At 38.0% G+C, this 16,160-nt stretch overlaps 2 protein-coding genes across 22 annotated transcripts in view; one reads left to right on the top strand and one right to left on the bottom strand.

Annotated features, from left to right (window-relative positions):
* LOC309526879 (uncharacterized protein) overlaps positions 1 to 15,877 on the top strand; it is a 38,391-nt gene extending 22,514 nt beyond the window's left edge. For 2 of the 17 annotated variants that reach the window (XR_014216993.1, XR_014217003.1), the window contains 6 exons: positions 3,147 to 3,292; positions 5,083 to 5,186; positions 6,127 to 6,740; positions 9,696 to 9,861; positions 11,645 to 11,702; positions 15,662 to 15,877. Coding sequence is in view for 1 of the 17 variants with exons in the window: in XM_082213209.1 (XP_082069335.1) it covers positions 9,696 to 9,861; positions 11,645 to 11,693 (215 nt within the window). In the remaining 16 variants the exon portion in view is untranslated. Of the gene's footprint in view, positions 1 to 3,146; positions 3,293 to 5,082; positions 5,187 to 6,126; positions 6,741 to 9,695; positions 9,862 to 11,644; positions 11,703 to 14,454; positions 14,625 to 15,661 lie in introns of all 17 variants that reach the window. The other 15 variants (XR_014216992.1, XR_014217001.1, XR_014216991.1 and 12 more) reach the window with 12 other exon arrangements.
* BRD4 (bromodomain containing 4) overlaps positions 1 to 16,160 on the bottom strand; it is a 73,513-nt gene that overhangs the window by 10,775 nt on the left and 46,578 nt on the right. For 4 of the 5 annotated variants that reach the window (XM_082213175.1, XM_082213178.1, XM_082213177.1 and 1 more), the window contains exons 8-12: positions 15,656 to 15,784; positions 14,657 to 14,866; positions 13,584 to 13,783; positions 11,707 to 12,008; positions 10,619 to 10,729 (exon numbers count right to left, since the gene is read on the bottom strand). In XM_082213175.1, coding sequence (XP_082069301.1) covers positions 10,619 to 10,729; positions 11,707 to 12,008; positions 13,584 to 13,783; positions 14,657 to 14,866; positions 15,656 to 15,784 — 952 coding nt within the window. The remainder of the gene's footprint in view (positions 1 to 10,618; positions 10,730 to 11,706; positions 12,009 to 13,583; positions 13,784 to 14,656; positions 14,867 to 15,655; positions 15,785 to 16,160) is intronic. The other variant, XM_082213179.1, reaches the window with a different exon arrangement.

Raw genomic sequence — 16,160 nt, 5'->3', positions numbered from 1 at the left:
ACTTAATTCATTCCGGAGGTCTGTTCTTAACCTGAAACTGTTCTTAACCTGAAGCACCACTTTAGCTAATGGGGCCTCCCGCTGCTGCCGGAAGCACAATTTCTGTTCTTATCCTGAAGCAAAGTTCTTAACCTGAGGTACTATTTCTGGGTTAGCGGAGTCTGTAACCTGAAGCATATGCAAACTGAAGCGTATGTAACCCGTATTGAATTAACTGCCATTACCATCCCATGTAGGCTTGTTTCCTAGGTAGCCTCGGAGCAACACTTTGCTCTAGAATTTTTACTACTACATTCGGTTAAGCTTTGCATTACATAGTAAAATTGCTACAAAAATGTCCTCACACGAAGACCATGCTCTGCCTTTTTCAGTTTGATGGCTTTTTGGTACTTAAGGCTATCTCAGAAAAAAATAGAAAGCTAAGGTAACCATCTGGGTAGGATTCATCCCTCGCATGCTGGCAATGGGGTGCAGGTGAGCGTGTGAGAGACTTTCTTGTGACAAACATGTGTACAACTAGACAAAGACAACTGTAGAAGGTACTTCAGTGAAGGAAAGTGTTTTCCTAGTCTCTATAAAAAGCCCAAACAGTCTCTGTTGACAGGAAGTTGGCTCAGATCTACCAACTTAAAGAACAGGTCAGAGTTAGATACAGCGCACCATCTGGGAAAGAGTAAGTTGTCCTATAGCACAAGGACCTCTGCCTGAGCAACAAGACTTTCTCTCCCTCTCTTCACACCCACAACCTGTTCTGGAAGTTCCCCCCAACTCTATAGAGCAAATTTGGGGGGTGTTGTGGGGACTGCAAGTCTCACTGGGCAGATGGAAATCCTTGTGCTAATGGGACTTTGTTGGCTACAACTCTGGAAAATTAAGGTGCCTTTCAAAACTTGTCACCAGCCACAGCCTAAGACAGCATATGAAGTACCCCTTTACTGCTCTTAAAACAGAACCACATAGCCTTCCCCACAAATAGCAACAAGTATCACGTTCTTATCAATATTCTACCACTACTATCAGTTGCACCGATATTATCCTTCTTGGGGAAAAATCTACAAGTTTACCACCAGGCCCTTTATTGGGGAAATAGCAGTTAGTGGAACTTGTTCAGCTTTCCCTACTTGGTTACAAGGATTCAAAAGGTTTCTAAGTATCAGATGTTTTATTAGAGAAAGACCTTTACTGTGCCAGCTACTGATTTCTACTTTCCATGCAATCATAATTTGAGGGAAAATCCATGTTGCAGTTTAATGATTTAGAGCATTCCTGTGAAATGGGGATAGCAGTTTATTGGCCAAATTACCTGTGAGGCAATTAACTTAAGCAGTTGGTGGCTCTTTGATGTAGGTTAGAATGTGAATAGTATGAAAAATAGGTAGAACCACCCCTAGAAGACAGCTTGGCACCAGCTACAGATCACGTTAGCTACTGTAATTCTTTTTTAAAAGTGACACCTTGAGAGTAAAGCTGTTTAAGAAACTGGACAGTGCTATGTCAAGTTTTCAGTTTATCAGTAACATCTCAGTGCTTAGCATGTTCTAAAAAGCACATGCTACACATTGCTATGGAGCAGATAGAATAAAGGATAAATGATGCACACATGCATATATGAAAATGTGTGATCTGTTGCAAAACACTGGCCTCTTGTGCTATTATTAGACAATATTCTATTTCTAACAAGAACTATAAATATTGGGATTCCATTTTAATAAATGAGGAATTGTTAGCTGACTAAAAGGGGCAAAATAGCTATGGTTTTGATGCTGATGTCTTGTGTTTGTACTTGTGCTTACATCTTTCTAATAGTTGTATGTGGCAATATCAGCTTCCTTATAAGAACGAGCTAATCAATGAATGAGTTAAGGAAATAATTTAAAAACCTTTCCTGAGTATGCAAACCACACAGGTAGCTACTTCCAAGGGCTCCAATGGAGAAAGCCTGGATGCATGTGTGAAGCATGCAAACACAGCCCATACCAGGAGTAAGGATTTTCCAGCCCTTAATTTAAAAGACCTGGGGCCTTCAGAATTGAGCTTCTGTAAATGTAGCTGAATAGACAATATGGTGCTTCTGTAAGGAAGCAGCCTTCTTTTATCGCCCTAGGAGTTACCATAACATCACAGGTATAACACATTGTCAAATCCACCTAGAATCCTTGTTGAGGTATCCATTGAACCTGGCTTGCAAATATTGTTCAGTGCTCAGTTTCTCAGAAATCCACCTTGGATTTTTTAAATAGCTTTTTTGTCAATGACAAGCCTGTCATAATGAAATTTTCACAGCATATTTTTGTATATTGAGCTGACTGCACTCATCTGTCTATATTATACTCCAACTAACTGCACTATTGTAAGATACTTCTAAAACTAATTTCAAATGTTATTTCGGGAATATGGTTGCTGTTAAGTCAGTTTACTGTGGCCAAAGCTTCATGGGCTTGTGATAACACTTTCCTATATGAGAAGATTACATGATAAATATCTGCCGCTGTACTGACATAGGTATTTATTTATTTACGCTTTAACTTGGCAACTGCATGAAAACTCAAATGACATTATTTTTGGCCGCATACATACTCCTGAGATAATGTATTATGAATTGGGCCTCAGAGTGGTTTTGATACATTTTTGGATGAGGGCATTATTTAAATGAATTGTCAGGTCAGATAATTTAATTCCTGTAAAGTGGGAGATTATTTTTATATGGAAAACATAACTTAGTTTGACAAAGCAGAGTTAACGTCTAAATATACAAAGTTATGAGCTGCATATTCTTTGTGCTTTATTTTCTTGGTCCCATACTCTGCAACTCCCATATAATTTAGCTGTGTGTGTAAACAATACAAAGGGGGGGGGGGGAGAGAGAAGGGAATTGTTAAGGGCAAGCATTCAACTTAAGCAACCTGAAAAAACTGACATGGCTATTTAAATTATTTCTGGCATCATTTGAGCCTGATCACTTGGTGACTTGACAGCTGTCTATTCCTGAAATGCAGCTTTCTTCTGGGGGGGGGGTCTAATGGGTACTTTATGTGTGTTTCATACTGTGATTTAAATATTTAGTACACCCTTCAGTAGAATTACACAAATGTGTGACAAACTAATGAATTTGTGCACAAGATACTATGATGTTCACTGTCACATAGGTGAAAAGAAGCTGGATCATCAAGTAGCACCATCAGCATTTCACTATTCAAAATAAGGAACAAGCAGAGGCAGAAGTGAAGGTTTTCTTTGTTTGTTTCAACTGGAATAGTTATTAAAATGTTTTGATAACAGCACACTTGTCTAGGTAAGATAATGCTTAATTTTAAATAATACAAAAACATCCAAACACAACACAGACTTTATGAACTGCACTTTCTGGATTTTAATGCAGTTTTCAGCTTATTTAAAACTGTTAGAATGACCATAAAGTAATTCAAAAGCCCCACTTCCCACATGTATACAAAACCTGATTAACTTCCTCTATAGACCTTGGCCAGCATTCCAAGTATCACAAGGTTGCTTCTGCTTGTGCTAAGGGGGCTTATCTTCTCCCCTGTTCCAGTGGCAGCTCCCATACAAGCTGAAGGGCTCCACCCAAAGGCTGGTGGACCCTCTGGAATAGCTTTCAGGGGGCCCCAAAGTTTGTAGGGCAGGGTAGAAAAATGGTCAAACTTCCTGCCTTGTGTGTGCAGAAGTGTCTTTCACACATGCACAGAGTAGTTTGGAGAGGCTTTGGCATTTGCACTTTTCAGTCCCGCAGAATGAAAATCAGAGTTCATTGAGAAGGTCCTATTTTGGTCATCAGATCCTACAAGGGATTTTCAGTAAAATAAGCCTGGTGTGTTAAAAAAAAAGAAAAGAAAAGTTGTTTTATTTTCCAGGTAAGCTAGTGAGTGCTTTCTCAAAAGCATCAAGGTCCAACTAGTTTATATGTCATCTTATATGTTTATTTGATTTCCTTAGGAGAAGTAGCAACAGTGACTGGTACTAGTATAGAATGTGAAAAGTAATTTTCCCCACTTTGAAATGACAGGTTAAAAACTACAATTTTAGTTATCTTACAACAGGTACATTTTCTGTAGCAAACCAAATTCTTTATTTATTTTTATTATTTTAGAACAAAAATAGAGATACTATACAACTTATTTTAAAATTATTGTGATTACATCATTGTTAAATCATAAGCATGCAGATAAAATAGAAAAACAGATTATATAAATTACTGATAAATTATTATTTGTAAAGGTAAAATAACTGAACAGCTGAATAAAAATGACAGCAGACAGTCAATTCATTATCAAATGCACTTTGAACAGTTCACACTTGTGCATAAGGGAAAGCAGAATTACAGCTTTGCTAAAAACATGCATTTATACATTCCAATAAAAAAAGCAAGCCTTTATCGTATCTATCCCTTCAGAAAAATTAAAAAACAAATGACAGAAACAAATGCAAAATCGAAAAAACAATTTAACAATACTAATAAAGACAATATATTTCAAAAGCCCTGAATAGTTTTTATAAATGAAGAACCTTTACTGAAATGTTAGAAAGCACTGTGCTGTAGTGTTGAATGCACAAAGGCAATCATTTCAATATGTAGCCTCCCTAATCCTAAAAGCTTAGATCAACTTTATACACAGTGTTTCTTGCCATTGACAGTATGTACACTGAATAATTCTATTACAAGTCATTCGTACAAAAAAGATTAAAATTTTAGATATTGTTTGTTCTGCCTTCAGGTATGCATATATGCAACCATACTGAAAATATACTTTTGAGGCAACTATTTATGATTCTAAGAATTAAAAAATTCTGGTTTGTAGGGGGAAAGTGTAGAGGACAGTAAGTATAAATTACCCTTTTTGAAATTAAATACACTTAATGGTTATGTTATAATCTTGAAGATAATCCAGCAGCTGCTTATCAAACAGCGCTCCCAAGGAGATGGGCTTCCACAGAACTAGTGCAGAGCTGTACCTGATATGGATCAGAATAGCGAATCCTTTTTCACATAGAAGCTCTGTAGATGCAACAAAGACCTGTGAAGCTTTGCAGCAGCAAACTAACATTAAACACTTTTTCTTTTTAAAGGAGGACTTCCTACCTGAAATATCACTCCTCCTAAATGAGGGTTACTAGCCTACTCCAACCTGCAGCATGAAAAGAGAGCTTCCACCTTCCTACTACTAGGAGAGGTATGATCAAAGTGGGACAATTCAGAATGAAACCAGAAGACCCGATTTATATTGGCTGTCATCCAGTGAAGCCAATCCTTCAGCAGCTTTCATGCCAAACCACTAAACTGCTTTTTAAAATTGGAAGAGGTTTTAAAAAAGTAGTTTGGAGGAGGTTCAGTAGAAGGAGCTGTTGAAAGGGAAACAGACAAGAAAACTCTGGTGCGCACATACCTCTAGATCATGGTCATAGCATATAAGAATGTTAACTCATAGAAGAGGCTTCTCATGTAACAAACAACTCTGTGGGTATAAACCAAAACAGGGATCTAAATTTTTTTTGCAAAGGTCTCCATCAGCCTAGATAACTCTTAAGTAACATGCTGAGAGGTCATAAATGTATGTAAGAAACTGGAGTCACATGAGTTCAGACACAGAACGAAGTCTGCAACAGACCATAAGCTACATGACAACCAGTAAAAGGGACTAATATTGTACTCAATCCAAATCAAAGGCAGCTTGATGAGAAAGAAGCAAACTGCAAAAAGATACTTGTCTACCATATGCTAAGATTTAGCCAGCCACAATGCATGACATTTGGAAGTTTATCTGTTGTTGAAAATTTCACAGTTCAACATATTTAACTGGAAATGTTTCTCATTTCCTGTAGCACAGGTTCTAGAATTAAAAAGCAATTTGGAGAAAGCTGTCAGATGGGGTCATACTGAAAGTATTACTGTAAATTCATTTGGTGAAGGTGCTCTAATTTATTCCAAGATATCAAATGCTACTGAAGAACAGTGAAGGCTCATTCAAGTAAGAACATACTCTAATTACAAGGACAGGGCAAACTCTGGGCTGTAGCCAACTAAGTTCATACTAACTTAGATCTAATCATTTCAGTAGCTCTACTCTCAGTAGAGTTTACTTGGATACAATCCTGTTTCTTCTTCCTCCTCAGGTTCAGATAAGCACTAGTCTAAACTATGATGGAGTACCTCATAGTTAAGTTTGCTTCTCTTGTGGACTGAGACCACTTACGACACATGGGGTGAATTTACAACTGAATCTACTCTTCACCTGAAGTCTGAACCTGCTCTTAGATCCTCACCTGCTGGGTCTTGAGAACTAGGCTCATGTAACAAGAGTCTATTGTTTGCAAGTCAAGACAAAAGAAGAAAGAAGAATTCACTAAAAATAAAAAAGCATCAACATTTCAAAGTCCAGCTAAAATTGAAAGTGCTTTAATTATTTCAATAGCCCTGTTTTGATAATGAGGGGTTAGTAATGCCAGCTCCAGACTGATTTAGATAAGGGGCCTAGATGAGGTCCCTCTCAGAGAAATGAAGCAGCTTTGAATCTAAGCAGATCCATAGCCAACTCTGCTCCCCCCCCCATTTCAAGGCCCTGTGCTTTCTACCGCCAGTGAGGCCACCACCGTGCTAGCTTTCCACTTGCTAAGTTTTCCATGGGTGGAGACAGCAAGGTCAGCAGATGGGCATCTAACTGTCACCAGCAGCACAGATTAAGAGGTTAAGATACCTCTACAAGCCATTTACAACTATCAAACCCAAGGTAATGCCTTGTTTTATATCTGATTTAAAACCATACATATTTTATGGGACCTAAGAGTTCCTATGAGTGGAGTTCTATTCATGGGACACTCCCTCTGGGCGTGAGGCAAGTTTTGCAAATTTCTCCTCCCTCCTGCAGCCAGCCCCCTGTAAGCTGCTCCACAGCGTTACCAGAACAGCACAGGAGGTGAGGCAGGGGCTGAAGGAGGAATCAGCATAAGCTGCCTCCTCCCTACTCAGTTCTTTCTGCGGATGGGACACTCTGGATCCATCCCTGCAACTGCTTTCCCAAAACCTGCCCCAGAGGGTTGGGAAATCCTTTGGACAGAAGAGATTTACATGTGTGGAGGGATCAGCAGAGAAGGAAGGAGAACTGATGAACACTGCTCCCCTTCCTATTCTGTTGACAGACACCGTCATCAGAGCAACACTGTTGGACAGAATTATCAAGCCTTTTAAGTAAAAGTTTAAAACAATTCAAATATTGGTAAGAAAGGTCTATCTTATTATTAGATTCTTTGAACCTTTCTAATGCAGCAAAAATCCCAAATACGTTTAGTTGGATTCACCTATATGAATGATGGCTAATTGATGCCACTAGATAAAATTGTTTCCTATGGCTTATATGATTTTTCTGTGCAACAGGGATTCCCCAACACTTTAAATCCCTTTCCCTCCCCAAGTATAAAGTGCTCTATTGATTTGGATGATTGTGGAAGAAATCAATGGGTTATATGCAACTAAATCACTGCACATGCAGAATGACTTCCATGAAAATAATGGAACTTCCCTTCCCTCTCCTCCCCTCCTCCCAATCTGCTCTGAAGGCCCAGGGAAACTCCTGGAGCTGACTGGGAGTGCTGGGGGAGGAGGGCAGGGTCACTTGTAGTCACAGAAGTCATACTGTATGTGCAATGATTTAATTGGACACAATCCACACTTCCTATTTATACTCAGAATATGACACATTGCGTATAACCAAACATGCACAAAGAACATGTGTGGGCAATCAATGCATTACGAAACTAAACTTAAATCCCCTGAAGTGGACTTCAACCTCAAAATCAGATGTTACATCTGAAATAACTCTGCGCTACAATATTTTAATGTGAAATTGGTATACAGTCTCAATTGTTAGTTTTACAAACTTTTAAAAGTACAACAGAGTTTCCCCATACGTAGAACTCTATTACCTCAGGCATGGTTAATGTTTTTAACTAAAACAGGTATAAAAACAAGCAGAATTAAAATACTATGTAATACACTGGAGGCATCCCAGGATAACCCTGTCCCCCACACTAAAGTCATCTTGAAGGTTGCTTATAAAAAAAACAACCCATAGCAAATTAAAACAACCAACACAGTGAGTCAAACTGTTGCAAATAAATAAAAACGGGGAAGATGTATCTAGGATGGAATGTCCATAATTTGTGTTCCACTGTGGAGAAGTTCCTCTTTTTACTGCCTGCTTTGGTCATGGTATCTGTAGCACCTGCACATACCCACCTCTTCTTGGCACTTGTCCAAAAGAACACCAAACTTTTTAACATCCCCCAAGTTTAAAAAGCAACAGGAATTTTGCAATAATTTTTTAAGGGACTCCCAGAGGGAAAATACCAAGTATACACCACAGATAGATGCTTTTTGAAATGCTTTCACCAGATTCCCAAACTGCTTTTTAAATTAAAAGTGTTTATGCCACTTGTTTTTATAAGCTTTATCTAACAACTGGTGAGAGAAAAGCAGTAATATGTCACTCTTTTCTGAGTCATTCAAATATATTATGCTTATTAGGCACCTGGGTAGGCATAAATATCATTCAGATTGGATAACTAAATACATTCTTGTATACAAGCATTGCTAGCAAGGTTTGTAACCTGATAGTAAAATGCAGACCAAGCTTTCTGCTTCTCTTGTTTTTGTTTTTTAAAGCATAAAAATGAATGTTCTGGGGGAAAGCCTCAATTTACTCTTATGTCTACTATGAACACTTGAGAATTCTTAAGTTAAATTCACTCTAATGAGATCAAACTTGCTTTGAGAAAACAAACTGTACAAGTTAAAATGAGACCTTTTTCTTCTACCAGTCAGGGACCTTTGTTTTAGGGCTGATCAAGAGCTGGAGAACATCTCCTAGTACCAATTTCTGATCAATATGAAAAAAGCATTTAAATCATATAAATTTATGTTTTAAGAACAACACAAATAAAGTATTTAATCAATCTTATACTGTAAAATACCTTACTCACATATAAACTGGTAGAGCGTTTTTGTTTCACAGAAAACCTAGTCTAATTGCCATTTAAAGAAGCTTGCTATTGAAATTCAAGACAGTCCAAGGAACAGAGTAAAAAACAAAACATGGAAGATCAAATAAATCTGAAAATAATTTTTAATTTAAAATCATCTTCTGAAAAGTACCTGCTAGGGCAACCAGATGCAAGATAGAATACAGCTCATGCACCTTTAATAGTTTTGCAGAAGAGAGAAGTTCTGCAGGTGTAGATTGCATGATAAGGTACACCAACTAAAATTCCTTCTACGCAGTTGTTAAAAATGCAGGAAGGGGCCTTTGTCCTCTTTTGCATCTGGCTGTCCTATTATCTGCATAGCCAAATTCCTATCATTCCTGCCAACATTGGGGGAAAACACCCTAGGAATCATCATCATCATCATCATCATCAATCTTTATCTCTAAACAAACTCAAGGGCCTTTTCACATATGTATATAGATACTAGGAATGGGCCTCTTGCAGTCTATAGAAGTTCTTTTTGCAACACAGAACAGTGTCTTCTAGAACTTCAGTTGAACACAATTTACCATTTTAAACATAGGAAAAGGTCAGTGAAACTATTACTGCTTATACTAATTGAAAATGTCAATTTTTTCCCCACCCACCCTCAGCACACTAATGTGCAAGCCTATCCTAAAATATGATTACACCTGCCCCTGCAGTTGCCAGCACCACATCTCTCACAATTCCACAGGCAAGTGGCATTGGGGATTACAGTGAGAAGGATGTAATTGACAAAAATCACCTCCCTGCTCTCCACCAGAAGGAACCCACTGCTGAATCCAAAGTCTGGATCCAGCCTATGGCTTTGCTGAATAAAACCTTAAGGTAAGTCAATCTTTGAAGAACTTACTGTAAAATGCTTTTGCAGTTCATGCGAGAACTGCAGGTCTAATACAAAGAGTGCACAGAATTTTATTCTGCCATACTTATTCATTTTAAAATATTGATTGTTAGCACAAAACTAAGTGCATCCTTCAAATAAAAAAACAACAACTTTAGGGTCACATGAGGAGTATCAAATGAAAGCTATAAGAGCTCTCAAAGCTAACAGAAAAAATATAGTGAGGGAATGTTAATCAGAAATAACAAAGCTTTTCAGTACGCCGATTGCCCTGCATTCAGTCTATTTTTTCCAATAACTTCTCAATGCCATCTTTCCAATACACGATCATACACTGTATCTACCTTCTGGCAAACTGACTGAACGTTCACTAATAAAAGTATACCGTACTCTCTATTAGATGAGAAGCCGGTTTAGAAAATATTCTTTTTTTAAAACTGTGAATCTGAACCATCAGACACATAAAATGGTACCGTAGCACGAATTATAAAGTGGCTCTGCCATCCTAAATTAATAAAGCATTGTTCAGTGCATTTTGAAGCAATCAGATGTGATACCCTCTTTATAACGTTGGATCCAAACTGGGTAAGCTTCGTATACAGAAAATATACTGTATATACTGTTTTACAAAGACCAAATAAAAAATAAATAAAAAAAATTAAGACGAAGCCATACTAAAAACATATTTATTTATACAGGAAACAGGTATAGGACTGAGTCTATAAATAATCTGCATCTAACCTGTTTCTGAATCTTCACTGTCGGAGGAGCTGGACTCACTGGTACTCTCAGACTCTGAGGAGGAGAACCCCTTCATTTTAGAGGAACCAGCAATTACATCCACTTTCTCTGCTGCAACAAGATAATAGCACAATATTGTCATTGGATAAGAATATAATCCAGAACCCATTCTTGTGCTATGCAGTATTCCCCTTAAACACTATGGCCTTGCTACTCTTTTCCCTGTGGAAGATTTGTGCATACTGATATGTTTTTAACTGGCCTAAATGAAGCAATACTTTCAAAAGGGCAGGGAGAATGTGCTGCCATGCTGTTCTTTTTCTTTCCAAGGCTTCAACATAAAACATGTAGAAGAAAAGTTTGCCTTGTTATATAGTCCTTTAAAAACAACGCAGAATTAATGGGACTCTAGATACAAAAAAGGAAACCTTTTAAAAACTGTCAGATTTCTCAAACAGTAATAACTACTTCAAAATGCATTTATTTTCTGCTGTGCACCAATTTTAGAAAGTTTGTCCTTCCTTTGAATAATGTGTATGCGAAAATAGTCAATTATTAATACAAAAGCTTTTAATAATTTCCAGCAATGGAGAAGTATCATAGAGCCTTGGTTCATTGCTTTATAAGATACCAACCTATGGTCTTAGAAATATTATCTGCAACTAAAAAAAAGTTTTTGTGTCTGGTTGTGGTGAACAGTCTCATAATAAATAGAACATTCGTAAGTTTTACAAAACAGTTGAAATAGGCTACAATGGCATAAAATAGAAATATGGTATGTTTTTATAGCTGTTTAAAGAGAAAATATTTGTAATATAGTTATAAACTGAGGAACACTATGATTCAATGGCCTGTATCATAGGCCATCAAGAAAGTCCAGTGATAACATCTAATAGATCTGTTCTTTATTACTAATCTAATCCAACATTTGCTGGAATGGCTGCAACTCCGGAATGAGGGATGCTTTTTCCTTGCATGAGTTTATAGGGCCTGAATACTAATATGTTCCCCCATCTCTCTATACAGTGGCAAGAGATTTAATACACAGCGCTGGAATCTAACACAACTGCTCTGAGCTTGAAAGGTACCTTGAGGTTTCCTCTTTTTCCGTAAACAAGATGTTACATATCTTTCCAGCTCCCGCAATGTGGACGCCTTTAATGTCTCAAAGTCAATTTCAATCTCATCAGGATTGGAGTTTTTCAGCGTGGGTTCTCTTGACTGGATGATATGGACAACCCGGCCTAGTTTTTCGCCAGGGAGTTTGTTAATGTCCAGACTCAACTGTCTCTTTTCTTCGTAAGACATTGGTTTACATTTCTCCTCCTCCTCAGACTCATAAGCAGGAGGTGGCTTGGTGTTCTTCAGAGTCACAGGCTCCTTCTTACTACTTAAAGAACAATTATTACTGCATTATTTTACAAAACAATGATTTTAGACAGACAGCAAAATGCTATTCTAAAGTGTGTTGTTAATTATGTTTGCAATTTGTTAGCATTGTCTACTATATTCTGAAATCTGGTATAGTCAAATGCCTAATAATCTAAGCTGAAAGTCAATAACTTTATAGTTCAAATCTTACTTTAGTTATATAGCCTTACTAGGTGGCCTTAGACAAGCCACCATCTCATACCCTCAATCCACTTGCAATTTGGAAACAATAATGACCTCTTTTCCAGAGTTAATGTAAGGATTACCAAGATAATATATATGAAAATCACTGAATACTAAGGGGGAATACTAAACAGTAAAAGTATTACTGTTTCAGCAAAATAACAGTACATATAAAATGACATATAGCAAAAGAAGAAAAAAATCACAGGGGAGCAACTCATATTTGCAGAATGCAAAAGCAATCTTAGTTTGTTATGAAAGTGGGTAAGGGAGGAATAGCATAGATAATGATGTGCTATATTTGCAATAGAGACTACACTCTTGAAGGTGCCACAGCACATTAAGGAGATGACTTAAACTGAGTATAGAAATTAGGTCATCACCTGATAGATATCCAGACAGTTCAAAAAGATCCCCCAAGGGAGGGGCAAGAATGTCAGCTCCCTGCCTTGAGGTCTAGAATGTTCCTGGAGTGGGCTCTGTGCAAGTGCAAAACCCCGTGAGTGGGACTGCACAGAGACCCAAAAGAACCACTCAGTGGGACAGAATTTGCTCCACACCTATTTACTCTCTATACTTCCATTTGCTCCTCATAGCAGTTGGCAGCTCAACATTATTATTATTTTTTTTTAAAAGCTAACTGTTAATTATATTTAAACCTAAACTTTGTTTCTCGGTTTTTTAAAAACATGTAGTCCTATTCCACAGTGAAGACACACATTTGACAAAACTCCAGGAGCCAGTTCAGAGAAATTTATATCTTTACTCTAAAACGGAAAGGCATGCAATTCTCACTGGGTGCTGATCTCTGCATCTTAAAATATAGGCCTTATATAGAACAAATATATCAATATAAATCATGGGTTGCATCCAATGTTTGTTATGCTCAGAATAGATCCACTTAATTTCAATGTGTACTCAAGTACAACTTAGTTGGATACAGCCTCATAATTACAATTTCCCAACACAGCAGTTTGTTCAAGGACTGCTTGAAATGATTTTGCTGATACTAAGGTTTTCTAACATGCAAAAAGTCCTCAATTGCTCCTTAAAATCTAGAGCGCAAACTGGAGACTGCTGGAGTAAGCCTTTGTATCAGGTAAAGGATCTGCTAAAACCAAAATCCTGTACATACTTAATTTTCCTAAAAGCCAAGAAAGCTCAAATAAATGGTAGTGCTTTATAACTAGAGTTTTACTTTCATAATACTATATGGTTGAAAATAATGTGAATTCAACTAGAGGTTTTAGATATTTGAAGTATTGGAAGTTTTGCCATAATCCTGACAACACACTTGTTCTTCAGTCCAAACAAATCAAATAAACTATAGATTTCAACACAGAAGGCTGACCTTGAGTTACTGTTACTGCCATTATTTTTCTTGGCCTTCTTAGGTGGTGGATCCTTGGTTTTATTTTTTTTATTCTCTTCTACTTCTTCTTTCTTTTTGTGCTTCTCCTTTTTCTTTTCTTTCTTGTCTTTCTCCTTCTTCTTTGGTTTGTTCTGCTGCGGCTGGGACAGGGCAGCCAACTGCTCATGCACTGCTTTAAGCTAAGGAGTGGACATAAAGATCAATACAATTTTGTTCTGATCTCTTCATTTTACTCTCCCCTTGCAAAAAAAAGAAAAGGAAAAAAGTGCTGATCCCTCTGCTTACTTTGGTGCCCATCTAACTGCTTTTTTACTAAGAGTTTTGTGTGTAATGTTATCAAGATCATCCATTCTACATGAGCAATATTGTATATTGAGCGGGAAAGGAAGAAACAAGGAAGTGTTTAACTCTAGTTGCTAAAGCAATTAAGACAGCCATGGAAGGTCAATGTTCTCCGTGCTTCTTCTCTCCTCACATCATATCAACAGTGCAAAGAGTGTGACTCTCAGGCTTCAACAATTTTACTCACAAAGCAAAGTGTGGTGCTGTCCATAGTCAGCAACCAATCCTGCCTTTCAACTTTGAAGCTAGAAAGGTGGGCAGAGATTGTCCCAGCAGCTTTCTAGCTCCAAAGTTGGAAAACTCAGTCAAACAGGCCACTCAAAAATTATAGACCCAAAGTGATTCCAGACTCTTTTCACACTAGAATTCAATAGTACATACAAGAGGAATGTGTGAAAGTAAACTCTGCCTGATTCTTTTAAGTAAAAGTAAGTCCTGGGATAAAAAGCTCATGATAACTGGCTATAAAGAACATATGTTCACTTTTCTCCCTTCTCACCTGCTACAGATCTGAGAACTTTGGGTTCTCTTCCTCCTTTGAAGTCTCAAGTTGCAGGCTTGCAAAATAATGAACTCCAATGTGGGCCAGAAGACCAAGACTTTGCACATGGTTGGGTATACAGGGAACTGAACAGATCCTTACTCCAAACCTGAAAACTGCAGTTAAGTGGACCAAAGGTGATGCAGATTCTGAAGCATAAATAGACTACCTGTTCCTGGAGCTCTGCTAGCCGCTGAGCTCGTTCTTCTTCAGAATCGTCGGATGAACTGTCACTATCAGAGGAGCTGTCACTGCTGCTATCACTGGATGAAGGTGGGGGCACTTTGGGTGGAGGCTGCACCACTACTGGAGAGGAAGCTGGAATCACAGGTTCTTCAGGCTCATCTGGCATTTTAGCAAAACGCATCTCGAATACATCCTGGAGAAATACAATAAGCAATATATACATTAATCCCCACTCGGCAACCACCTTTAGGATAGTACTTCCCCCAAAGTGGAATCACCAGTGGTATCCCTAGTTCCAAATGCAGAGAGGCAGTCCAGTAGGATACCATGCTCAGTGGATACAAGCCAGAAGACTCAATAGAATCACATTCCTCCTCTTTCCCCACAAAGTTTGTCAACCAGGTTTTGAGCTTCTCTCAAAACGAGGCCTCATGTCCGAGACCCTACTGAAAAATAAATGGTGTACGCATATTTTACAGATACATTTTTTGCCTAATGTACAGTGGTGCCCCGCAAGACGAATGCCTCACAAGACGGAAAACCCGCTAGACGAAAGGATTTTCCGTTTTGGAGGTGCTTCGCAAAACGAATTTCCTATGGGCTTGCTTTGCAAGACGAAAATGTCTTGCGAGTTCCTGCGGGGTTCCCCCCCCCATTTTTCCCAAGCTGCTAAGCCGCTTATCAGCTGATCCTAAGCCGCTAAGCCGCTTAACAGCTGATCCGCTAAGCCCACTAAGCCGCTAATAGCGCTAATCCGCTAATGGGCTTGCTTCGCAAGACGGAAAAACCGCAAGATGAAGAGACTCGCGGAACGGATTCTTTTCGTCTTGCGAGGCACCACTGTATATATTTGGTGCTTATAGTTGCATGTTTTATGTTAGTTTATTATTTCAGTATTTTCTTCTGATAATTAGATTTTGTTGAACTCTTAAAAAGTAACATTTTAATACAGAACTTAATTTTAAAGAAATATTTTCTTTACCTGCAGTTTCCGTGCCATAGCAACCACCTCATGATCAGGAGGATTATACTTGTAACAATTGGAAAACATCAATCTGACATCAGCTGCAAATTCCTGAGCATCTCTATAATCCCGGTTCTCCAGTTTCGACTACAAATGTAAAAAAATAAAATTCTGCCATTAATATTTCAAATACAATATATGAAGAATATGGAACAATGAAACCAATATTTTGCACTTCTATCACGTGTCTGTCTCTCTGTGGGTATATGCACAAGGAAGCTACAGCAAGATTTATTACAGGCAATGGTTATACTTTAGAGGTGTTTGCAGTACCATGCAGTAAACTACTCTTTACAATGCTCGGAAATTTCTCACAACACTCAATGTTGTGGAGAGCAATCTATTATAGGACATGTGCACTAGCACAGTAGATCCTTGAAAGGTATTTGCCCAGTCTGGAAAGAAGTCTAAAAAGCAATTCATAGAATGTTGGCATTCTTACTGCAGAAACATAGAAATCTTT

Source organism: Podarcis vaucheri, assembly GCF_965113315.1.
Source record: "Podarcis vaucheri genome assembly, chromosome: 2".
In the NCBI taxonomy this organism is placed as follows: Eukaryota; Metazoa; Chordata; class Lepidosauria; order Squamata; family Lacertidae; genus Podarcis; species Podarcis vaucheri.
This window is presented reverse-complemented; position numbering and strand designations above follow the sequence as displayed.